Raw genomic sequence first — 25,957 nt, forward strand, 5'->3', positions numbered from 1 at the left:
GAGGCATTGCGACAAGGATCTGGATGTGCTGGCTGAGTATGGCTGGAGCGCAGCACAAGTTATGTGACAAAACTTCCAGGAAAACATTTAATTGCAGTTGGCAACCTTACCCATCATATAAATTAAATTTGGCACTCCCAGCCTACAGTGTGCACTCGAGTCTCTGGAATAGGATTTGAACCCAAAATTTACTGGCCCTGAGATAGTAATCCAATAATGCTCTGTCAATTTGATGCATTAAAATGAAAAACGCACCGCAGAGTAATTGCACGCATGCTTAAACAAGGTCACTGCCAGGCATTTTGCGAAAGATTCAATCAAGGGAAAGTTCATAGTCGGCCAGCTTCAGTGAAGATTGGCGGCAGCTCTCTCTTGCCATACAAACACCGGGAAGGTTGTTGCTAGTTTTAGTCGGCCAGTTGTGATTGTCGAGTGATTGAATGTAATGTTGCCGGCAGCTTGTTCCTGGTCGAAACAGGTTGGTTGTCTGCGGTGTAAAACTCTCCTTTAACAGGCTTTAAAACAACAGGAAACTCCTCGACGAAGGCCGGGGCGCCAACGCCAGAGAAGATAGGTATGTGTCCAAGATGTCGGGCCGAATGAGGAAATGTTGGTGTCCCAGGGCCTTAGGACTACTTCAACTTTTTCCGCCGTTCCCAGATGAAGAGCCCCTCACGTGCTGATTTGCCGCGTGCGTGCGTAGACGCGCGCGCGCGCGCACCCACCCATCCATACATACATACATGGAGGGGCGCGCTTCCAGCACTTGGGGAGAGGGAGAGACAATGGCGTGGTCATGTGCTGCTGAGTTGCCTATAATCCTGGAGTTGTAACTTCCAGGTGAGCTGGCTGATCTCTTCCTGGTGTGGGTACTGATGTATATTACCCAGAGGAGTGATCAGTCAGCTGCTCTGCCCTCCTCTCCCTGGGCCAGGAGACAGCGTTACTCTGCAGGCATTTGGTTTCGGGTTACATTTTGTCGCCCAGTTGAGAGATGCTGCCATGTCTCGTGGCATTCTGCCACGGTCTGTCTGATTGAGGTTAATGGACCGTTTGTTTTGGGAGAGGAGAGTGTCAGGAATGTCCGATATCATAGAATTGTTACAGCACTGAAGGAGGCCATTTGTCCCATCACTTATGCACCAGCGCTCCAAATGAGCAATTCATCCAGTGCCATTCTCCTGCTTTCTCCTTGTAACCCTGCACATTGTACCTTTTCATTTAAGTCTAATATCCCTTTGTCTGCCTTGATTGAACCTGCCCCCAACACATACGCTCAGGCAGTGCATTTCAGACCCTAACCACCCATTGTGTGATTTTTTCCCCCCCTTGTAATGTAACCCTTTGCTTCTTGTGCCAATTACTTTATATCTGATCATTTATGCAGTAGCTGTAGGGAGCACAAGATATATTGGAGAAGTTGGGAATGTTTTCCTTGTAGAAGAGAAGGTTGAGAGGAGATTTGATAGAGGTTTTCACAATCATGAGTTTAATAAAGCATACAGTATCCTGGGTTTTATTAATAGGGGCATAGGGTACAAGAGCAAGGAGGTTATGTTGAACTTGTATAAGTCACTAGTTCAGCCTCAGCTGGAGTATTGCATCCAATTCTGGGCGCTGCACTTTAAGATGTGAAGGCATTGGAGAGACTACAGACAAGATTCATGAGAATGGTTTCTGGGAGGAGGAACTTCAGTTATGGAGATAGATTGGAGAAGTTAGGACAGTTTTCCTTAGAGAAAAGGTGATTTGATAGAGGTATTCAAAATCATGAGGTGTTTGGACAGAGAAGATAGGGAGAAAATGTTCACACTCATGAAAGGATTGAGAATGAGGGGGCACAGATTTAAAGCAGTTAGTAAAAGAAGTAATAGTGATATGAGGAAAAACTTTTTCATGCAGCTAGTGGTTAGGGTCTGGAATGCTTTGCCTGAGAGTGGTGGAGGCAGGTTCAGCGAAACATTCAAACCAGAGTTCGACTGATCTGGAAAGGACGAGTGTGCAGGGTTATGGGGAGAAGGTGGGAGAATGGAACTAGGTGAGTTGCTCATTTGGAGAGCTGGTGCAGACACGATGGGCCAAGCTACCGCCCCCTCCGTCTTAACAATTCCGTGATGAGTGGTCCTGGACAGAGTAGATAGGGAAAAGCCATTCCCACAGTTAGAGGGATTGAGAAAGGGAGGGCACAGATTTAAGATATTTGGTAAAAGAAGCAATGGAGACATGAGGAGAAACTTTTTCACGCGGCAAGTGGTTAAGATCTGAAGTGTGCTGCCTGAGAGTGTGGTAGAGGCAGGTTCAACTGAGGCATTGAAGAAGGGAATTGCATTATTATGTGGAAATGAAGAATGTGCAGGATTATGGGGAGAAGGCAGGGGAATGGCACTAGGTGCATTACTCATTCGCAAAGTCAGTGCAGACTCGACAGACCAAATGGCCTCCTGTGCTCTAATGATTCTGAGACCCTTTCCAGCACCTCTTGTGAAAGAGGTTGAGGAAATGGCATGGCACGAGCTGTCCTTTTGGCTTACTCCAGTGATGGACTTCTGGTGATTATGGACCCCATTGACTTGTGGAAGGTGTGCATTTGCCAGCAAGTTTAGTCTGTTGGGAACCTGTGCCATGTAATTTGAACCTTCTCAGGGAAATTCCTTCCGTGCTGTTCCAAACTGCGCAGAATTGCTTCTGCACACTTCTCTTCCTTGCCTTCATCTCTGTCCTGGCGTGTCCTCTTACGTCTGGCTCAGGCTTTTTGGGGCAACACACACCTCTGGTATCTGGGAATCTTTTGAGGCCTCACTGAGGAAGCCTGGCTGGCAAACTGCAAAGAACCTGACAGCAAAGTCATGGCTGCCCTAGAGCTTTGGATAAGATTGCTCCAAGTGCTGTCCTACAGGGGCTGGGTGCTGGTTGTAAACCAACTGGTGGCTACTATGCTACAATACTGGTTGGTCACCATGATTCAGAGGAAGCCTATCGACTCCTGGGACAAAAGGAAATATTTTTTTTGCTGGAGTTCCGAGTCTCCTGCTTAAGCGGATGTGCACACCCTGGTGTGACTTTGCATGCAGTTTGCAACTTACTGCCTTCAGTCCCTGCAGGTTGAGGATGCTCCAAAATGCTATGCTTTGGCTACTCTGCAATCAGTACCTTTGCATGGCTGGCTTGGGTTACGAGTGTGATAGGCTGTGCAGATAATCAAAGTCAGGTGGACTAAATGGCTGCAGGGTGGGTTAAATGCCTCTAGAGGCAATAATGCATCAGCTGTCCTGGCACCATGCATAGTCCGCAGCCAAAGCCATCCAGGTGTTGAAGGTCAAGCTTGGCCCTGACTCTGCTTGGTGCCTTGAGGAAACTCAGGAGCATGAAGAGATCTTGCCTCGTCTTGCCTCCATTTGGATGGAATTGCTTATCAGCTCAAAGCTCTGAAACTTCCCTTGAGAACCTGCAACATGTAACTTAAACCTTCTCATGGAAATTCCTTCTGTACTATTCCAGACTGCGAGCAGAATTGCTCCTGCACGCTGCTCTCTTCCTTGCTTTTGTCTCCATCCTGGTGTGTTCTTTTGTGTCTGGAAGAAAGGGGTGGCCTAATGGAAACCATTTTACTCCTTACACTATTGGATGACTTGAAGTGGAGATTGTGAAGTGCAGCCCATGGCAGGTGGTAAGAGCGGGAGCATCTCCTGATCAGCTAGAACCTGCAGAAGGCAACAGCAAACTACTTCAGTACTTTGCCAAGCATTAACCATGGACCATAGGCACGGCACCTGAAAATAGAAAGTGATGCCTTAAAAATAACACATGCTGATTCTTGTTTGGCCTTGTCACAACCTGGTGTCACCTTGATTGGTCCATCAAAATATGCCTGGGTGTGTGTATTTATTTTGAAGGTGTTTGGGGTGGAGAGGAGAAAAGGGATTTAAAACCTCTAGAAGGTCCTAGGTTGGCCTTTCTATTTCTTCACTGTTCTCTTTCTCTCTGTCCCGATCTGTCTCTGTCTTTTGACTTCTATCTTTTTCTGCTGTTACGTGATTTTTCTCCCTTTCTGTGGTCTTTGTTCCCCAGATCTCCTTGCCTGTTGGCTCGTTCCGATGTGTCTTCACATTTTTGGTCGTCATTCTTCTGGCATCTGACTTTCATCTCCTTTGTTAGTCCCCATCTGCAGCTGCTTATCTCACTCTTCCAGTTCCACCTGAACTGCTCACTCCGTTTCTGTCTATCATCTCCATTGTTTCTCTCTGCTGCCTGCAGGTGCTAAACGATGTTGTTGGGGTGGAGTCCCAAAGGCAAAGAACAAGATAGACCTGGCAAAGTTACAAAGAAAGAGACGTTTTAGGGTGACATGCACCACCTGGGTTTTGAATAAAGTGGCAAGGCCACCAGCAGAGGAATAGCCATAGCAGTTACAGCCAAAGAAGGAGCGCCAAGAAGCCAGGAGAAACTGAGAAGGGAAGAAGGCAGCATGAGTAAAACTTGAAGACCAGGATCAAACACATCTTGGTTGTGGAATTTGCATTGGTAGTATAAGATATAAGCAATTCGGACCAGGAAGAGGAAAATTATCATCCATCATCTTTTTCTCAATAGCATATATTTTTAATGTCCAAAAAAAGTTATACAAAATAAAAGCGTAGAAAGCCTATTTTGTGTTAACATGATCAAATTTACAACTGAATTATCAGTTTTATCTTAATTTCTTTATTAAATCTTTTACTTAAAGGTTTTAGTCTCTCCCTAGAATCTGAGTTGGACTTAATACTTCTGCCAAGAGCTGTTGATGCAAGACTAATTTTGTTAGTTGCATTTAGTCAACTCACCAAGTGCAAGGCTTCCAAACATATCTATTTGTCTTAGAACTTTTGTTTCTTTTTATACAGGATTTTTTTTCCTTTCGCAATGTTTGCTGGTTATGAAGATTTAGAGGCCTATGAGGATGAGCTGTACCGTGAGGAGTCTTCCAGCGAGACAGAGATAGACAGTGATGTGGAGTTCCAGTTATACAGTCAAGTGCACTATGCAAACAACCTCCCTAGAGTGAAGATAGACAGAGAGTTGGGCACAGCCTCTTTGGATATCCAGACTGCTACAGTTGAAGACAATATAAAATTGGTGGAAAGAACAAAAAGTGCAATTGTTATTTCTGATAGTGAGGTCATAGTCACTTCAGATAGTCCTGATGTCATTATTTTGTCAGACACTGAAGATGGTGACAGTGTATATGCCTTCAAGGGGGTTAAACCCTTCAAATGTGAGGTCAGTGAAAGAAAAGATCAATCCAAAGTGGAGCCTGCACAAGAATCAGCCAGATCTGCCCATCGTCTGGCACCCAGTATGGATAGACTGACTCAACTGCAGAAATTGTCTCAGTGTATGGGCAGCTCCAGTCTGTGCAGAAAGTCTCCACAGACCCAAGGGATGACAATGATAGAAGGGAATGAAAGTTCAGGAGCAGAGGAGGATGGAAAAATTGAGAGTTGGATGGTGCTGGGGCATGATCAGAAAGAAGAAAATGATGACAACATCCAGCTCAACATTGTAAGCTGTGGAACACTGAGAAACGAAGAAGGTAGGAATTTTGACAGTGTATCAGATTATATACCAAAGTGTAGCTGTGGCAAATATTTCTGCATGGTGAACTAAGGTAACATTTCTCTGCTTTGACAACCCTAAAATCTTTTCTTCAGATTTTATTTTCTTCAAGTCTTTTCTGCCTGTTTAATAATCCCAAAATGCTGACTCCCTCCAGTTGTAGTGTGAAGTATATTATCCGCTCAACTTGCCAGAAAAAAAGAATGGAATGTTTTGCAAGTTATAACAATGTGATGTCAGCCTTGAATTATAATTACAAATTAAATATAACGTAAAAACCCAGCAATAATGAAGCTTTTTCAAATCTGGTATTTCAGAATAGATAAAGCTAAACTGCAAGAAACGCACGAAATGACATAGAAAAGATTTTAAATGATCAGGAGCATTGCCTTAGCTAACTGCCAGTGCGTTTATTTGGACAATTCCTTTAACTGTATTTGTTAGATTATTTGAGGTAATCAGATTATACCCTGATATGTTGATGTGTTGGTACTAGTTCAGGGCCCATTTTATTGACTTGGACTAGATGTGAAAATGCCTTGGCCAATGAAAACATTTGACACCTGGTACGGGTGGTATATAATATCAGCTAACATTTCACTGCATTATTAAGGGATTTTTTTTATTCATTCAAGGGATGTGGACTTTGCTGGCAAGGCCAGCGTTTATTACCCATCCCTAATTGCCCCTGAGATGTTGCTCGCATTGTTAGGGAAGTGGTTGTGTAATAGTGATATTAATAGATGAGTAATTGGAGACCTGGACTATAATCCAGTTTGAGAATTTGAATTCAGTTAAAAAAATTGGAAATAAAAAGCGGAGAAGTTAGATTGTCATAAAATCCCAACTGTTTTACTAAAATCCACAGGGTAGGACCCCTTCTGTCCTTACTTCATCCAGCCTATATAGTGATTCCAGTCTCACACCAGTATAGCTCTTTGCTTCCTGCTGAAGTGACCAAGCAAGCTAATCAGTTGTACCAAACCACTCTCGGTGTCTTCTTTTAAGACTACCACCTTTACAGGGCAATGGATAATAAATTCTGGCCTTGCCAGTGATATTCAAAATGTTACACTAGAACTGTAGTGTTAGTATGAAATTATGATTTTGAGCATCACCAGAGTAGCTTGCTTGGTCACTTCAGCAGGAAGTAAAAAGCTATACTGGTGTGGGACTGGAAACACAATACAGGTTGGATGAAGCAAGGACAGAAGGGTTCCTATCCTGTGGATTTTAGTGAAACAGTTGTGATTTTATGGCAATCCAACAACTTCTCAGCTTTTTATTTCCAATTTTTTTAACTGAATTCAAATTCTCAAACTGAATTTTAGTCCAAGTTGCCTATTAATATAATTAGTACACAACCGTTCCCCTAATAATGTTAAGAAACTGTAATACCACAATTGTATGATCATGGCAAAGCTGCATTACTTCTGGACTACAGTTGTGGTACAAATTCAGGTTAAGAGTGATTAGAAGTCAGAAATCTCATATGGTCTCTGCAGATGATGGATGATAAATTTTAATATATACAATAGAAACTTTACTTATGCATGGTGCTTCCCATCTGCCCATTCTCACTCTGCATAGCATTTCTATATCATATTTTGATGCCATAATTGTGTTTCAATTTTTATGTCACGTATACGATTTTTTTTCCTACTCAGTTCAAATATTCCAACTGTTTAATTCAATTCTTAATGGCTGTTCAAATTTATTAATTGATGTAAACCCATGTATTGTTTTCTCAAAAAGGAAAAGGTGAACCAAAAGTTATCCTATTTTTAAATGCATTTATATTGATTTTTACTTGAAGACGTGCACTTCTCTTAAAAGCTTGAGATTTTAAGTCAGGCTTTTCTCACTGTTATAGTTCTTGTTAGCTGATAGGAGATATTGTAGTCTTAGCGTGTGCAGGGCTTATAGTTCCCCAGGTCACATCAGTGCAATTCTCCTAGTCCAAGTGAAAAGCTGAGTTTCTTCATTTTCTAACAGGATTCCTGAATTATTATGTTTATCCAAACAGGCTGTAGAATGAATGTTCAATTTTATTCAGGTGTAACTTTTAAATAACAGCCATTTAATTGTGTACGAAATTAGTTTACTTCAGACAACCAGCAAAGAAGATGCTTAATTATGTTTGGCAATAAAAATAAGAGTGAAAAAGTAAAGTCAGTTGTGTGTTTTTGTTTATATATCAAAATGTGAAAGTGCTTTGTATGTAGAGCATTATTTTTCTTAGAGAAAAATTGAATGTACAGTAGCTTATTGTTTCAGTTTGATTTTCCAAATGATTTTAAAACGGAAGATGAATTTGAACTATTGTGTTGGACTTTGTTTTTTCTTACATACCTTCATTTTTCATGACAAGCTGCTGTCTGTGTCAATCATATATATACCTCACTAATCTTCATTTTGCCTCAGTAATATAGTAAAGCATTTTCTTTTTCCTAGCCCAATGGATGCTCACTGTACGAGCACTGATATTTGTAATTCCTGACCTCTTACTGTTGAGTGAAAATTCAGGAAATGTATGAAGAAACTGATTTTTTGTTTCAATGAAAACCTTAAAAAAAAAACCTTTAAAAAATAACCTATGAAATTTAGAAAAAAATTGGGACTCACATCAAGATTGACCATTCACAGAGGAATTCCTGTTTGTAATTCTAGCCCACCCAACCACTTTCGTAATGATGAAAAAATTGTTGGCAGGACCAAGTATTTTTTGGGTGTGGAAACAGAAATTTACATAATGTGATCAATGGTGTGATGTGGAAGGTAAAAACAACAAAAAAGAGGCACCAGAACTTGGAACACTAGTAAGATGTGGCCAACAAAATCATTGATATGTTTATCACAATCTTCAGGAAATTATTCAAAACAAGAGTAATGCCTGAGTAAGCTAAAAACCCAAGAGCCTTATCCAGTGAGGATAAAGTATAAGAAGAGATCATGAAGAGGAAATAATGAAACACCTGAACAGGAATAATATGAAGGTATTTGCATTAGTTTACGGAAGGAGGATTTGTCCAACCAATTTATTGGCAGATCTTCAGTGAAATGACAGCTCCCATTGACAAAGGAATCACAGAATTGTTATAGTGTAGAAGGAGGCCATTCTATCCATCGTGTTTGTACTGGCTCTCTGAGCATTTTAACTTAAGTGCCAATCTCCCTTTTCCGTGTAACCCTACGCATTGTTTCTATTTAAATAATCATCCCATGCCCTCTTGAATCATCCCATGCCTCAGTTGAACCTACCTCCACCATGCTTCCAGGCTGTGCATTCCAAACCCTAAATACTCGCTGGTGAAAAAGTTTTTTTCTCACCTGGTATTTGCTCCTTTTACAAAACACTTTAAATCTGTGCCCTCTAGTTCTCTATCCATTTACAAGTGGGAACAATTTTTCCCTATTTACTCTGTCCAGACCCCTCATTACTTTGAAAACTTCTATCAAGTCTCCTCTCAGCCTTCTGTTCAAGGAAAACAGCCTCAACTTCAGCAGTCTTTCCTCATAACTGAAGTAACTTATCCCTGGAACCTCGAACCCGTAAACCTCTTCTTCACTCTTCTGGTTGTGATGGATTTAGATTTCAGCAAGTCTTTTGATTAGTCCTCCTGGTAGGGAGGCATGTCTTTAAGATTGATTGAAAATTGGTTAAACCAGAGAAAGCAGAGGCTAGTTTTGAACGTAGCTGTGTGGACATGTCCAGCAGTTACTAGTGGGGCGCCACAGGGATCAGTGATAGGATCATGACAATTTACCCTATAAATGACTTGGAGCTGAGGACAATAAACAAATTTGTCTGTTTGTAGATGACACCAAATTGCTGGTATTGTTGTTAAAACAAAAGGAATTAAACAAACCAAACAACAAAGGAGCTGAATAAGTTAAAAACAAAAATCTGCGGATGCTGGAGATCCAAAACAAAAACAGAATTACCTGGAAAAACTCAGCATGTCTGGCAGCATCGGCGGAGAAGAAAAGAGTTGACGTTTCGAGTCCTCATGACCCTTCGACAGAGCTTGAGTTCGAGTCCAAGAAAGAGTTGAAATATAAGCTGGTTTAAGGTGTGTGTGTGGGGGGCGGCCTTCTCTCTCTCTCTCTCTCTCTCCACCCCCCACACACACACCTTAAACCAGCTTATATTTCAACTCTTTCTTGGACTCGAACTCAAGTTCTGTCGAAGGGTCATGAGGACTCGAAACGTCAACTCTTTTCTTCTCCGCCGATGCTGCCAGACCTGCTGAGTTTTTCCAGGTAATTCTCTTTTTGAGCTGAATAAGTTGACTGATGAATGGTAAATTAGACTTAACGCTGATAAATGCAAGGTAATGAGATTTGGGAGGGGGGCATGGAATAAACAGTAGGAATATAAATTAAGTGGCTATGAGTTCTGGAGGCATTGGTGGATTTTGGTATATTGAGGAGTAGAAAATAATCAACCTGGCGGCAGTAAGGAAAGTTAACCAAACATAAGAAGGGTCATGAGGACTCGAAACGTCAACTCTTTTCTTCTCCGCCGATGCTGCCAGACCTGCTGAGTTTTTCCAGGTAATTCTGTTTTTGTTTTGGATTTCCAGCATCCGCAGTTTTTTTGTTTTTATCTGTGTTTAATTGACTGCCACTGCTCTTCAAGAAATGCCTACCTCCTTGAAGAAGTTCTGTTCATCTCTGCGACAAGATTTCCGTATCTCTCTTTTGCCTTGCTCACCTTCATTGCTTTCCATTTCTCTCCTGGTGTTTGACAAGGTGTTTACTAAAACCCGCTTTCACAGCCATATCTCCTTTCTCATTGACTGTTTCCGTCTCCGACTTACCCCACGTGGATTTCAACTGAAATTCCACCCCTCATGTTTCGAACCCACCCAGGATTACAGGTATCTCCGGGACATAAAATGTTTCTCGGACTGCTGTTCCCGTCACATTCTGAGATCCACACTCAGTGCCATGCGCCGCCATATGAACACACTCGACCTCTCCCTCCAGCAGCACCGCCGTACCCTTTTTCAAAGCTGCGCGTGCCCCCAGTTTCATTTTATTCTTTGTCTCATCCGACGCCTCAACAAGAAACTTTATCTCTTTCTCTCAAGTGCTAAGGAACGCAAGCTCCAACAACTCATTGACACCAACACCCATCTAGGACCCTCCACCCCTACCTGTCCCTCCGTCCCCACCCCATCTTCCAATCCCAGCCCCAGCCATGTATTCACTATACCCCCTGACCTTCCCCTCTCCGATGCTGAACGTTCAGTGCTCAGCTAAGGACTGAGTTTCATACCCTTACGCCCTCACCTCAATGAATTTTGGGCTCGGCATGATGCTGAACTCTTCTTCCACCGTCTTTGTCTTCGTCCTCACTTCTTTGGGCAGGAGTCCTCTCCCCGTTCAATGGATCCTTTCACCCACCTCCAATGTTCTCCCTCCACCTGGACCCCTCCCTCTGGATTCTTACCTTCTCTTGATCTTTTCATTGAGAACTGTCGGCGCGACATTAGTCGTCTCAATTTCTCTGCTCCTCTCATCCATTCTAATCTCTCTCTCTCTCTGAACTCACTGCACTCCATTCTCTCAGGTCCAACCCTGACATTGTCATCAAACCTGCTGACAAGGGTGGTGCTGTTGTTGTCTGGCGCACGGACATCTACCTCGTGGAGGCTGAGCGTCAACTCGCAAACACTTCCTCCTACCTCTCCCTGGACCATCACCCCACCACTGAACATCAAGCCATTGTTTCCAGGACTGTCACTGACCTCATCTCCTCTGGGGATCTTCCTCCCACAGCTTCCAACCTGATAGTTGCCCAACCTCGGACGGCCCACTTCTACCTCCTACCCAAAATCCACAAACAGAACTGTCCCTGTAGACTGATCGTCTCAGCTTGCTCCTCCCCAGAGAACTCATTTCTCGTTATCTTGACTCCCTTCTCTCTCCCCTTGTCCAGTCCCTTCCCACCTACATCCGTGATTCCTCTGACACCTTACGTCACATCAACAATTTCCAGTTCCCTGGCCCCAACCGCTTCCTCTTCACCATGGACGTCCAATCCCTCTACACGTCCAATCCCTCTACACCTCCATCCCCCACCAGGATGGTCTGAGGGCCCTTAGCTTCTTCCTCGAACAGAGGCCCGAACAATCCCCATCCACCACTACTCTCCTCCGTCTGGCTGAACTTGTTCTCACACTGAACAATTTCTCCTTCAACTCCCCTCATTTTCTCCAAATAAAAGGTGTGGCTATGGGTACCTGCATGGGCCCCAGCTATGCCTGTCTCTTTATGGGGTATGTGGAACATTCTTTGTTCCAGTCCTATTCTGGCCCCCTTCCACAACTCTTTCTCCGGTACATCGATGATTACTTCGGTGCTGCTTCATGCTCTCGTCGGGACTTGGGAAAAATGTATTAATTTTGCTTCCAATCTCCACCCCTCCATCATTTTCACATGGTCCATCTCTGACACTTCCCTTCCCTTCCTTGACCTCTCTGTCTCAATCTCTGGTGATAGACTGTCCACCAATATCCATTACAAACCTACCGACTCCCACAGCTACCTCGACTACAGCTCCTCACCCCGCTTCCTGTAAGGACTCCATCCCATTCTCTCAGTTCTTTGGCCTCCGTTGCATCTGTTCCGATGACGCAACCTTCAAAAACAGTTCCTCTGACATGTCCTCCTTCTTCCTTAACCGAGGTTTTCCACCCACGGTCGTTGACAGGGCCCTCAACCGTGTCCGGCCCATCTCCCGCGCATCCACCCTCACGCCTTCTCCCTCCCAGAAACATGATAGGGTCCCCCTTGTCCTCACTTATCACCCCACCAGCCTCCGCATTCAAAGGATCATCCTCCGCCATTTCCGCCAACTCCAGCATGATGCCACCACCAAACACATCTTCCCTTCACCCCCCCTATCGGCATTCCGTAGGGATCGTTCCCTCCGGGACACCCTGATCCACTCCTCCATTACCCCTTCCTATGACACCACCCCATGCCCACACAAAAGATGCAACACCTGCCCCTTCACTTCCTCTCTCCTCACCGTCCAAGGGCCCAAACACTCCTTTCAAGTGAAGCAGCATTTCACTTGTATTTCCCCCAACTTAGTCTACTGCATTCGTTGCTCCCAATGTGGTCTCCTCTACATTGGAGAGACCAAACGTAAACTGGGCGACTGCTTTGCAGAACACCTGCGGTCTGTCCGCAAGAATGACCCAAACCTCCCTGTCGCTTGCCATTTTAACACACCACCCTGCTCTCTTGCCCACATGTCTGTCCTTGGCTTGCTGCATTGTTCCAGTGAAGCCCAACGTAAACTGGAGGAACAACACCTCATCTTCCGACTAGGCACTTTACAGCCTTCCGGACTGAATATTGAATTCAACAACTTTAGGTCCTGAACTCCCTCCCCCATTCCCACCCCCTTTCTGTTTCTTCACCCTCCCTTTTGTTTTTTCCAATAAATTATATAGATTTTTCTTTTCCCACCTATTTCCATTACTTTTAAATCTTTTATGCTCCCCCCACCCCCACTAGAGCTATACCTTGAGTGCCCTACCATCCATTCTTAATTAGCACATTCATTTAGATAATATCACCAACTTCAACACCTATGTGTTCTTTTGTTTAAAAACAAAAAAAACTGCGGATGCTGGAAATCCAAAACAAAAATAGAATTACCTGGAAAAACTCAGCAGGTCTGGCAGCATCGGTGGAGAAGAAAAGAGTTGACGTTTCGAGTCCTCATGACCCTTCGACAGAACTTGAGTTCGAGTCCAGGAAAGAGTTGAAATATAAGCTGGTTTAAGGTGTGTGTGTGGGGGGCGGAGAGATAGAGAACAAGGCAACAGAGAGATACGGAAATCTTGTCGCAGAGAGGAACAGAACTTCTTCAAGGAGGTAGGCAATTCTTGAAGAGCAGTGGCAGTCAATTAATTTAATTGACTGCCACTGTTCTTTCGTTCTGTTGTCTGTGGCATCTTTTGATGATCCGCTTCTATCACTGCTTGTTTGTCCCTACAACCACACCAACCCCCTCCACACACACACACACACACACACACACACACACACACACACACACACACACACACACACACACACCCCCTCCCCCTGCCCACACACCTTAAACCAGCTTATATTTCACCCCTTTCTTGGATTCACTCAGTTCTGTCGAAGGGTCATGAGGACTCGAAACATCGACTCTTTTCTTCTCCGCCGATGCTGCCAGACCTGCTGAGTTCTTCCAGGTAATTCTGTTTTTGTTTTGGATTTCCAGCATCCGCAGTTTTTTTGTTTTTCTAAGAATCTGTAACGAGAGGGACAGAATACAAAACCCCAGTGAGATTTTTAAAAATTCATTCATGGGATGTTAGCGTCACTGACAAGGCCAGCATCTGTTGCTCATTCCTACTTGCCCTTGAACTGATTGGATTGCCACACTTTTTTGGAGGGTATTTAGGAGTCAACCACATTACCGTGGGTCTTGAATCACATGTAGGCCAGACCAGGTAAGGACAACAGATTTCCTTCCTAAAAGGACATTAGTGAACCAGATGTGTTTTTATTTAACTGACAATAGTTTCATGCTCACAATTACTGAGACTAATTTTTCAATTCGAGATTAATGATTGAATTTAAATGCCACCAACTGCTGTGGTGGGATATGAACCCCTGTCCCCAGAGCATTAGCTTGAGCCTCTGGATTCCTAGTCCAGTGACGTTACCACTACACGACTAGGAATATATAGGAACACCCTCAGTACTGTTAGGAAAGGAGTTCCAGGATTTTGACGAGTGACACTGAAGGGATGGTGATATATTTCCAAGTCCGGATGGTGTGTGACTTGCAGGAGAACTTGCAGGTGGCGGCGTTCCCATTCATCTGCTGCACTTATTCTTCTAGATGGTAGAGGTCGTGGGCTTGAAAGGTGCTGTTGAAGGAGCCTTGGCGAGTTGCTGCAGTGCATCTTGTAGATGGTACCCACTGCTCCCAATGTGCATTGGTGGTGGAGGGAAGTGAATGTTGTAGGTAGTAGATGAGGTGCCAGTCAAGCAGACTGCTTTGTCCTGGATGGTGTAAAGGCTTTTGAGTGTTGTTCGAGCTGCATTCATCCTGGCAAGAGAGAGTATTCCATCACACTTCTGACTTGTTCTTTGTAGTTGGTGGACAGGCTTTGGGGAGTCAGGAGGTGAGTTACTCTCTGCAGAATTTCCAGCCTATGACCTGCTCTTGTAGCCACAGTATTTCTATGGCCGGTCCAATTTAGTTTCTGGTCAATGGTAACTTCAAGATGTTGATATTGCGGGATTCGGCAATGGTAATGCCATTTAATGTAAAGTGGAGATGGTTAGATTTTCTCTTGTTGGAGATGGTCATTGCCAGGTTGACATCTAATTTTTAGGTTTGCCTGGTGCTGCTCCTGGCATGCTGTCTGGCACTCTTCATTGAACCAGGGTTGATTTCCCCAGCTTGATGGTAATGGTAGAGTGGAGATATGCCAGGCCATGAGCTTGCAGTGCAGTTGTATACATTTCTGCTATTGCTGATGGCCCAAAGTGCCTCATAGATGTCTAGTTTGAGTTGCTAGGCCTGTTCAAAACCTATCGCATTTAGCACAGTGGTAGTGCCACACAAGATGGTGAAGGGTACCCTCGATATGATGACAGGACTTCGTCTCCGTAAGGACTGGGTGATGTTCACTCCCACCAGTACTGTCACGGGCAGATGCATCTGCGATATGTAGATTGATGATGACAAGGTCAGGTAGTTTTTTCCCTCTTGTTGGTTCCCTCATCACCTGCCAAAGACCCAGTCTAGCAGCTATGTCCTTTAGGACTTGGCAAGCTCGGTCAATAGTGGTGCTACTGAGCCACTCTTGGTGATGGACATTAAGGTCCCCCATCCAGGGTACATTCTGTGCCCTTGCCATCCTCCAAGCGTTGTTCAAAATGGAGGAGTATTGATTCGTTGGCTAAAGGGCGTATGATAGATTTGGCTTGCTGCCATGAGACTTCATGGGGTCCAGATGTGATGTTGATGACCCTCAGAGCAGCTCCATCCTGACTGTATACCGTCATGCCGCCACCTCTGGTAAGCCTGTCCTGTTGGTGGGACAGGACATACCTGGGGATAGTGATGGTGGTGTCTGGGACATTGCCTGTAAGGTATGATTCCGTGAGTATGACAATGTCAGGCTGTTGCTTGACTAATCTGTGGTATAGCTCTCCTAATTTTGGCATAAGCCCTCAGATGTTAGTAAGGAGGACTTTGAAGGGTCGAGAGGGGTGGGTGTGCCTTTGTCATTTCCAGTGCCTAGGCTGATGCCTGATAGTCCGCCCAGTTTCATCTCTTGTAGATTTCATAATGGTTTGATACAACTGAGTGTCTTTCTAGATCATTTCAGTGGGCTTGGTAAGAGTCAACCACATTGCTGTGTATCTGGAATCACATGTAGGCCAGACCAGATAAGGACAGCAGATTCTCTTCCCTAAAGGATGTTCATGAACCAGATGGATTTTAATGACAATGGTTTTGTGGCTACCATCAGACTAGCTTTTAACTCCAGATTTATTAATTGAATTTAAATTCCACCAGTTGCCATGGTGGAATTTGAACCCTTGTCCCCAGAATGTTAGCCTGAACCCCTAGATTACTAGTCCAGTGACATTACCCCCACATCACTGCCTCCCCCTGAAGGGGTAAAGAATAGTCGCAAGATTTTGACTGGTATGGCCACCCTGGAGTGCAGTGTAGTATAGTATCCTTTTACTGCACAACAGCAAGGCATTGGAGGTACTGCAAAAAAAGGGCAACCAAGCTGACACCTAGATTAAGGCTCCTAAATGAAGAGGATGATGGAGACCTTGGAATAATTTCCTTTTGAGTAGAAGGCTCATGGGAGATATTGAAGTATTCAGGATTCTTAAGGGAAGCAATACATAGAACCCTGATGTTCAGGATTACTCCAAATTCTTAAACTGATAGACAAGGTTAGAAGAGGGAAGGTGCCTGGACAGGAAGGGTTTAACTTCACATAGGTGATGATGAACACCTGGAATGACTGAATGAAGGGAGATTTGATAAATATTTGAGGGAGGGAGTGACTGATGTGGGTGGGTGTTAGCTTAGGGGACTGACTCGATGTAGTTTTTTAAAGATAATTTTTCATTTCAGCAATTTATTTATTAAAAAACACTGTTATAGTAGCAGAGATGGAGAGAGGATGGTCTCTGTATTTGCTCCTCTTTTTATCTCTTCCCAATGCTGCCTGCTGGGGACATAAGCAAATTGCCTATTGCTCGGAATGACTGAGTACAAGGCGAAGAGGCAGAATGCAGCCCCTGTTATCAATATGTGGGGATGGTTCAAGCTGATATAATCTCAAAACAAATACAGCAGTAGTTAAAAAAATATTCAGCTCCTCACACCCCGCTTCCTGTAAGGACTCCATCCCATTCTCTCAGTTCCTTCGCCTCCGTCGCATCTGTTCCGATGATGCTACCTTCAAAAACAGTTCCTCTGACATGTCCTCCTTCTTCCTTAACCGAGGTTTTCCACCCACGGTCGTTGACAGGGCCCTCAACCGTGTCCGGCCCATCTCCCGCGCATCCGCCCTCACGCCTTCTCCTCCCTCCCAGAAACATGATAGGGTCCCCCTTGTCCTCACTTATCACCCCACCAGCCTCCGCATTCAAAGGATCATCCTCCGCCATTTCCGCCAACTCCAGCATGATGCCACCACCAAACACATCTTCCCTTCACCCCCCCGTCGGCATTCCGTAGGGATCGCTCCCTCCGGGACACCCTGGTCCACTCCTCCATCACCCCCTACTCCTCAACCCCCTCCTATGGCACCACCCCATGCCCACGCAAATGATGCAATACCTGCCCCTTCACTTCCTCTCTCCTCACCGTCCAAGGACCCAAACACTCCTTTCAAGTGAAGCAGCATTTCACTTGCATTTCCCCCAACTTAGTCTACTGCATTCATTGCTCCCAATGTGGTCTCCTCTACATTGGAGAGACCAAACGTAAACTGGGCGACCGCTTTGCAGAACACCTGCGGTCTGTCCGCAAGAATGACCCAAACCTCCCTGTCGCTTGCCATTTTAACACTCCACCCTGCTCTCTTGCCCACATGTCTGTCCTTGGCTTGCTGCATTGTTCCAGTGAAGCCCAACGCAAACTGGAGGAGCAACACCTCATCTTCCGACTAGGCACTTTACAGCCATCCGGACTGAATATTAAATTCAACAACTTTAGGTCGTGAGCTCCCTCCCCCATCCCCACCCCCTTTCTGTTTCCCCCTTCCTTTTCTTTTTTTTCCAATAATTTAGATTTTCCTTTTCCCACCTATTTCCATTATAAAAAGAGAAAAAGAAAAAATTTATTTATTTATTTATTTATTTTTTACATCTTTTATGCTCCCCCCACCCCCACTAGAGCTATACCTTGAGTGCCCTACCATCCATTCTTAATTAGCACATTCGTTTAGATAATATCACCAACTTTAACTTTAACACCTATGTGTTCTTTTGTATTATTGTTGTTGACATCTTTTGATGATCTGCTTCTATCACTGCTTGTTTGTCCCTACAACCACACCCCCACTCCACCTATCTCTCTCTCTCTCCGCCCCCCACACACACACCTTAAACCAGCTTATATTTCAACTCTTTCTTGGACTCGAACTCAAGTTCTGTCGAAGGGTCATGAGGACTCGAAACGTCAACTCTTTTCTTCTCCGTCGATGCTGCCAGACCTGCTGAGTTTTTCCAGGTAATTCTGTTTTTGTTTTTGTTTTGGATTTCCAGCATCCGCAGTTTTTTTGTTTTTATAAAAAAATATTGGATCCATCTCCTCAACCCCAGTGGTTTTTATTTAGAAAAAAACATTATGTAAATTTTGTGCCATACCAGTATTAGGATTTCAGTCATAACAAGACATAACATAACTTAATGGAAGCAGTTGGAAAGTTAGGAGCCAGGGAAAGGCAACAATGCAGCTTCAAATTGTGATAGGGAAAAGGGGATTGAAGGAGCCAATCAGAGATGGCACCACCTAAGTGGTTTTAGGATTGCCTGCTAGTTTGGCTCATTTGGTTTAAACCTTGTCATTAAAACATTATGGTTTGTGTCTTCACACTAAAGGTTGCTGCAAGTCTCGGCTGCACTAGTGCAGAAGCACAGGTGTTGCATTGTTTGAGGTGTTATTCTTCAGATTAATTTGAGATCCCTTCTACCTATTCTGGTTGTTCAAATGAACAGTGAAGATTCCATGCCAGTAATGGAAGAAGATTAGGGAGTCTTCCAACATTTCTACCTCAACCAATGGCACATGAAAATAAATTGTCAGTTATTTTCATTATTTGTTGGATGTTGCTGGGTTAGAAAGTTGCACGTTTCCCTACATCATAACAACCACTGTACTTCAAAAAGTAATTTATTGTGAGCTTGATATCGCTCATGGATATTTTTGTCGAGATTAAAGAGCTCAAAACCAATAAGTCCCCAGGGATAGACATTCTATATACCAGGTGTTAAGTATGAGTAGGAATAACTGAATTCAGTCAGTTATTTTGTGGAAGTCAATGAAATATACCATTGGGTTGAAAACAAACCTATTTTGAAGAAAGGCTACAAACCAAACTGAGGTAACTCAATTAATCTTGTATAAGTAACTGGCAAAGTAATGGAATTGATCATTAAGAGCAAACTTGAAAATTATCTGTGTGGAAAGAACTTGGTAATTATCACCCAACATGGGTGAAGAAGTGACAAATCCTCCTTGAGCAATCTCTTTGACATCTCTGAGAAAACAGCATGGTAATTGAATGCTGAAAAGACCTATGATAGGATATACCATATACCACCAGGCCCAGTGTTCGTTCATTTCACAGTTGGAGAATTTGGCAGTGTCATTGAATTTCATCCTGTCCCAAAAATATCAGAATCAGGACTGAGCAAGCTGGTTGGAACTGGGGAAACGAGAGATATATTTAGCTGTTACAGTAAACTTCTTAGTTAATTCAGAAATCTCACAGAAGGAGAAAAATGTGAGTGTTCTGTATTATCTAGCAAATTTACTGTAAAAGCCATTTTACATTTGCACATCTCCACTGCCATGTCTGACTCTACCACTATCTCATTACTAAGATCAGATGGATCTGAGACCCCTCCCTACCTTCTGGTTAGCTTGCTGGTTGTGGTTTAGAAGTTCACTGTCTTTGGTTGCTGGCTGGCCATGAAAGGGCAGAGCGATCCTGAGATTTAGGAGGATTGGAAAGGGCGCAGGGTTTTGACAGATTGCAGGGATGTTCCTGGGTTTGGACCACTAGGAGTGGAGTATGGAGTTTGGCAGAACTTGGGGAAGAATCCAGGGGTGTGGCACAGCAAAGGAGGGGTCCAGGGCTTGGCAGCATGGAGGAGGAGCAGTAGTTTGGGTAGGGGAGACACAGTAGAACAGTTACTGCCACAATGGAAGCATTAAAAGTGGCCGCACTGATCAGAGTAGACCCCAGACACATGGCAATAAAAACAAAAAGTGCTGGAAAAACAGCAGGTCTGGCAGCATCTGTGGAGAAACAGAGTTTTACATTTTGAGCCCATATGACTTTTTAGAGCACATATTGTGGGAACCTGTCTTGACAGTGCTCAGACCTTTCTGTGAAAACCTTTTCCTAGATTTACCACAGCATACGGTCAATTTTATGAAAGACCTATATTCAGTGTTGTTTAATTCTTTTGTTATATAAATGTTACTTTTGCTGCTAGGCAGAATTTAAGATAGTATGGTTGCTAAATTTGCTGCTGACACAAAGATAGGTAGTAAAGTAAGTTGTGAAGAGGACATAAGGAGGCCACAAGGGGATGTAGGCTAAGCAAGTGGGCAAAGATCTGGCAAATGGAATATAGTGTGGGAAAATGTGAAATTGTTTATTTTGGCAGGAAGAATAGAAAGGAAACATATTATCTAAATGGGGCAAGATTACAGGCCTCTGAGATTCAGAGGGATCTGGCTGTCTTAGTGCATGAATCACAAAAGGCTAGTGTGCAGGTACAGCGAGTTGTTAATCCTGGAACTCCCTCCCTAACAGCAATGTTGGTGTACCTACATTACATTGACTGCAGCAGTTCAAGAAGGCAGCTCACCACTACCTTCTCAAGGGCAATTAGGGATGGGCAATAAGTGCTGGGCTAGCCAGCGATGCCCACATCCCATGAATGAATAAAATAAAATTATAGAATGTTATCGATTATTGCGAAGGGAATTGAATATAAAAGTAGGGAGGTTATGCTTTGGTCATACAGGACGCTGGCGAGACTACATGTGGAGTATTGTGTGCAGAATTGGTCTCCTTATTTAAGGAAGGGTGTAAATGCGTTAGAAGTAGTTCAGAGAAGGTTTACTAGACTAATACCAGAAATGGATGGGTTGTCTTTAAGGAAAGATTGGACAGGCTAGGCTTGTATCCGCTGGGAGTTTAGAAGTGTAAGAGGCGACTTGATTGAAACATATAAGATCTTGAGGGTTCTTGACAGGGTGAATATGAAAAGGATGTCTCCTCTTGTGGGAGAATTGAGAACTAGCGGTCACTGTTTAAAAATAAGGGGTCACCCATTTAAGACAGAGATGAGGAGAAATATTTTCTGAGGGTAGTGAGTCTTTGGAACTCCCTTCCTCAAAAGCAGCGTCTTTGAATGTTTTCAAGGCAGAGATAGATTCTTACTAAGCAAGGGGGTGAAAGGCTATCAGGGGGAGGTAGGCGGGATTACAGGCTTCTCCATGGTGCAAGTTGCCATTGCGTGCGATCACTTTGCATTGTGGGAGTGATATGTCAACTCTGAGATGTACTGCAAACGAATGAGATTCTACTCCCTCAACCACCATCTGGTGTTTGACCATATGGAGAGAATGCTGGTTATCTTTAGCAGTCATGATGCTTTTGTTCTCTTACAGTCTGCTGTGCCATCTGTATTTGACCCCCCATAGCAAATCAGAGGGTAGTTACGGGTGGCAAGGACTATCTTTTGATGACGCGCTTCATGACACCTGGTGGTGACTTGCGCACAAATGGAGTTGCCTGGATGAGTGCAGCTCCAACAGCACTCGAGAAGCCAGATACCATCCAGGACAAAGGAACCTGCTTGATTGGCACCCCATCCACCACCTTAAACATTCACTGCCTCCACCACCGATGCACAATGACAGCAGTATGTACCATCTACTGTACTTCAGCAACTTGCAAAGGCTCCTTCGATAGCACCTTTGAAACCTGCGACCTCTACCACCTGGAAGGACAAGGGCAGCAGATGCATGGGAACATCACCACCTGCAAGTTCACCTCCAAGCCACACACCTTCCTGACTTGGAAATATATCACTGTTTCTTAACTGTCACTGGGCCAAAATCCTGGAACTCCCTTCCCAACAGCACAGTGGGTGTACCTACACCGCCTGGACAGCAGCAGTTCAAGAAGGCAGTTCACTACCACCACCTCAAGGGCAAATAGGGATGGGCAATAAATGCTGGCTTAGCCAAAGACACCCACATCCTGTGAACAAATAAATTTAAAAAAAAACATGGACAGCATGCATGCAGTGAAAGTCATGCTGCCACCCAAAATGGGACCAAGCACACCATTGGCATGCTGAGACGATTCTTCAGCTGCTTGGACTGCTATGCAGGTGTCCTGCAGTACTTGGCAGGGTGGGTGTCAAGATTCGTGGTGGTCTGCTGTACAGCTTCACCACGAGGATGCAACACTTGCACCAGCTGTATGGTGAGTAGCTGAGGAGCACAGGGAGGAAGAAGTGGAGGTGAGGAGGTAACAAATATGGCCCCATTCTGACTGGGCTGCGACACCAGTAACCCCTGTTCCGCATTCACTATCAGTCTCACACCTTGCCTCCCATCAGTGGCTGACCATCAGTGTCTGCTTGGCCACCATGCAAAAGCCACAACAAAATAAACATTCCAAACCAAACTTTTCAATAAAACCATGCCGTTATGTATACAAGTGTACAATACAATCATGCTTGTCATTCCCTTAGTGCATGTTTTCTGTGTACCTATGCCTGTCTTAGTACTTCTACACAGTAATATCCCAGTGATTGCAGCATGGCTGGCGGAAGGCTACTGATTTTCAGTGGGGGAAACTATAGATGGCCTTGCAGGACGACGTAGAGCAGTTCTGGGCCTAGGAAACCCAAATTTGGATTGCAGCACTATGGCACTGGTGGCAACAGCTTGAACTTGGTGGCTGACAGGCAACAGCAAAGGCACTGGCGGAGTGGTTTGGGTGGGAGGATGAATGCTGTCATCCAAAGAGAGGGCACCAGGTTTGTGCTCCATGGAATCAATGCCATTCCCCTCTGGAGCAGCACCTAAGCAATCCTAGCAATCTGTTGGAGGACAAATTGCTGAACTGCTGTGACATCAGGTCTACCCCTTTGAATTAGCATCACAATCATGATGGCAGCAAGCTGAGCTTGCAAGGCAGAATTCTGAGCTTCCATTGCAGCAGCCAAACATTGGATGGCTTCTACTTGTAATGCAGTGGAAGCTATTTGATCTGCAGGTGTGCTAATCAAGTTGGCCACCACTTCCATGCTGCAAAGAATTAACTTCAAGCTCTGCGCAAAGCCCAGTATAAAGTTGGTGCTGGACTCCCATGCCCCTTGACATTGCAAGCAGGCTTGCTGGTAGATTTGCCAATGCACCAAATGTTTCATTGTGGATCCACATCAATCTTTGCCCTGCCCCTTCCATTGGAGTGCTCCCCTGATTCTTTTGCAGCACAGTTGGCACCTGTGCTTCTCTAGTCCACTGCTCTGGCTGCAAGCTATTCATGCCTGGGGCAGGATTTTTCAGTTGGTGCGCAGGGGTGGGCCTGACACGCTGATGCATAAAATGACGCACAATGAGGTTGGTCGTGCGTCCCGATGTCATCGCGCTGAATAACTATGTTTCGTTTGGCAGGCACATGCCGGAGTCTGCTGCACACCTGCTGATATGTAAATGGACTATTAAGGCCATTAAGGATCTAATTAAGGTGATTGTGAATGGTGGCCGTCCCACTTTCATTCGCAATGCCTGAAGTGGCGGCGAAGGGCATGGCCCCCAAAAAGGGGCCAAAGAAAACTGCCACCAAGAAACGCGGCAAAGGTGAGAAGAAGCGCAAGAAAAGCAGGAAGGAGAGTTACAGCATCTACATCTACAATTGCTGAAGCAGGTCCACCCGGACACCGGTATTTCCTCTTCAGCCATGAGTGTCATCAACTCGTTCGTCAACGACATCTTCGAGCGCATTGCCTGCGAGGCTTCCCGCCTGATCCACTACAGCAAACGGCACACCATCTCCTCCCGGGAGATCCAGACCACCGTCCGCCTCCTGTTGCCGGGGGAACTGGCCAAACACGCCGACTCCGAGGGCACCAAGGCGGTCACTAAATATACCAGCTGCAAATAGAGCTTCTCGACAGATCTATTTAAAATTCAACCTTAAGGTTGGCAGCGGGCGGGCAAGTGGCCTTCGTGGTTTTTAGGAAACCTCATCCACGAGTGGGATGAGGTTTCTGAAAGCTTTTACTAAATAAATTTAAAAAATTTTCATCAACATAAAAATTTATAAACCTTTTATTAATTTCAGAAGCCCATCAATTTCCCAGAGGCAGCTCCGTGCCTCAGAGTGATTGAAGAGCTCTTTTGCGCGCATGTGCGAAAGAGTGCTGGCCCCAACTCTTCCTCCTCCCCCGGCCTGCACAAGTAGTGGTGCTACCACTCACGCCTTACGCTAGGCAGGCCTTAATTGGCCCGCCCATGTAAAATGGCAGCGTGGAGCCGATCACAGGTGGCAAACGGCTCCACCACTGCTCCCGATGAGCCCACCCACCAACTGAAAAATTCTGCCCCTGGTATCTCAGCATTTACAGATTTCCCCCTCTGTGCTATCCCATTTGAGTGGCTGAGTGTATGAAATCGAGTGACTTTGTTTCTCCACTGTTCTCCACTCTTCAATCAGTTGCTCCTGCACCAGGGCCTGGCCAGATGGGGGTTCTTAGGTATCCAAAAGGGGAAAAACAGAAGGTTAGAGTTGTGTTAAGGGGAGAGGAGGAAAGCAAGAGGTGCATGCTTACATCATCTGCAGCATGTAAATTGAGAGATTGTGGGACAAAGGGGAAGTGGGATGTGATAAGGAGGATTATGTATGAGTATACCTTCATCCTTGATGGTTTCAGCGCTGCAGATGGCCATGGCCAGAGCAGTGGCTGCTGTCACGATGCCATGCATTGTCGTCTTCATGAGCATAAGGACATTCTTTTTCCCCCCCCCTACCCACCCATGTTAGATCCTGCTGCCTCCAGTTAAGTATCACCTTGTCATGCAGGAGAGAGGGAATTGTGTCAATGAGTGTGATGTAGTGTGTTTGTCAGCTATTCAGCCATAACTGTCACATTATCCAATGTGCGAACTGTGAAGTGTAGTTGTTAGGTTTGCAACAATGTAAGTGTGTGATGTTGAGATGAAGCCATGAATATTAGGTTTGAGTTGTGATTGATACAGATTTTTGCCAGATGAGTGGCCATGTGGTGCATTGAGCAGTGTGTGCGGCTTATGGTGATGTTGGTGGGATATGGCATTTGAAAATATACACACTGACATTGACAATTGAGAGTCATTGAACCTTTTGAGGCACTGCATCCAGGTCCTCTGGGTTTGATTTGTGGCATTGACCACCAGAGGCATCTGATCCACTGCCTTCATGGAGTTTGGTTTTAGGACCTACTGACCCCTATGGCTAGGTACCATCTCTTCACCTCCTCCTTCAAGGCATTCATTGCAGTGTCCGAGACCCTTGGAGCATACTATCTCTTTCATCATAATTCACTCTTTTTCCTGCTCAAACTCTCTTCCACAGACAGTTATAATACTGTAAGCAAGAATGTGCTTCTTCTTTAACTCCTTTAAGAGGTGCAGCCTGGCTTTAAGTAGTGCAGGTTAACTTTAAGTGTACTAGCTTTGCACCAACTTGGGACCTCTGTTGAGGCCTGCACCCGGTCAACATCACATCTAGTGTGTATAGCAATCATGCAAATTAACAGTCAGCATGATCCCCACTATGTTTACGAGGGTTATTGGATTTTTCCTCCTGCATATCTCAGTGAGGGTTCTTCATTCTGATTGGTTGAGGAGAAGCGTTGCTTGTCCTGTAGAGGGTGCTCTGGGGTTTCAAACATTCAATGACTGTAAATTACCACCTAAAAGGCCACATTTGGACTTGTGTAAGCAAAATGAATGGGGAGCACTGTTCCTGACCACTAACTGCAAATTCCTAGCCAATATGTTTTCATGCTGAGCACC

The 25,957-nt window shown here is 44.6% G+C and overlaps 1 protein-coding gene across 2 annotated transcripts in view; it reads left to right on the plus strand.

Annotated features, from left to right (window-relative positions):
- The first annotated feature begins 407 nt into the window (after positions 1-407).
- zcchc7 (zinc finger, CCHC domain containing 7) overlaps positions 408-25,957 on the plus strand; it is a 325,014-nt gene continuing 299,464 nt past the window's right edge. The window contains exons 1-2 of one of the 2 annotated variants that reach the window (XM_041185240.1): positions 408-478; positions 4,881-5,569. In XM_041185240.1, coding sequence (XP_041041174.1) covers positions 4,900-5,569 — 670 coding nt within the window. In that variant the 5' untranslated portion in view covers positions 408-478; positions 4,881-4,899. Of the gene's footprint in view, positions 575-4,880; positions 5,570-25,957 lie in introns of both variants that reach the window. The other variant, XM_041185239.1, reaches the window with a different exon arrangement.

The sequence above is a fragment of the Carcharodon carcharias genome, chromosome 4 (genome assembly GCF_017639515.1).
Source record: "Carcharodon carcharias isolate sCarCar2 chromosome 4, sCarCar2.pri, whole genome shotgun sequence".
NCBI lineage: Eukaryota > Metazoa > Chordata > Chondrichthyes > Lamniformes > Lamnidae > Carcharodon > Carcharodon carcharias.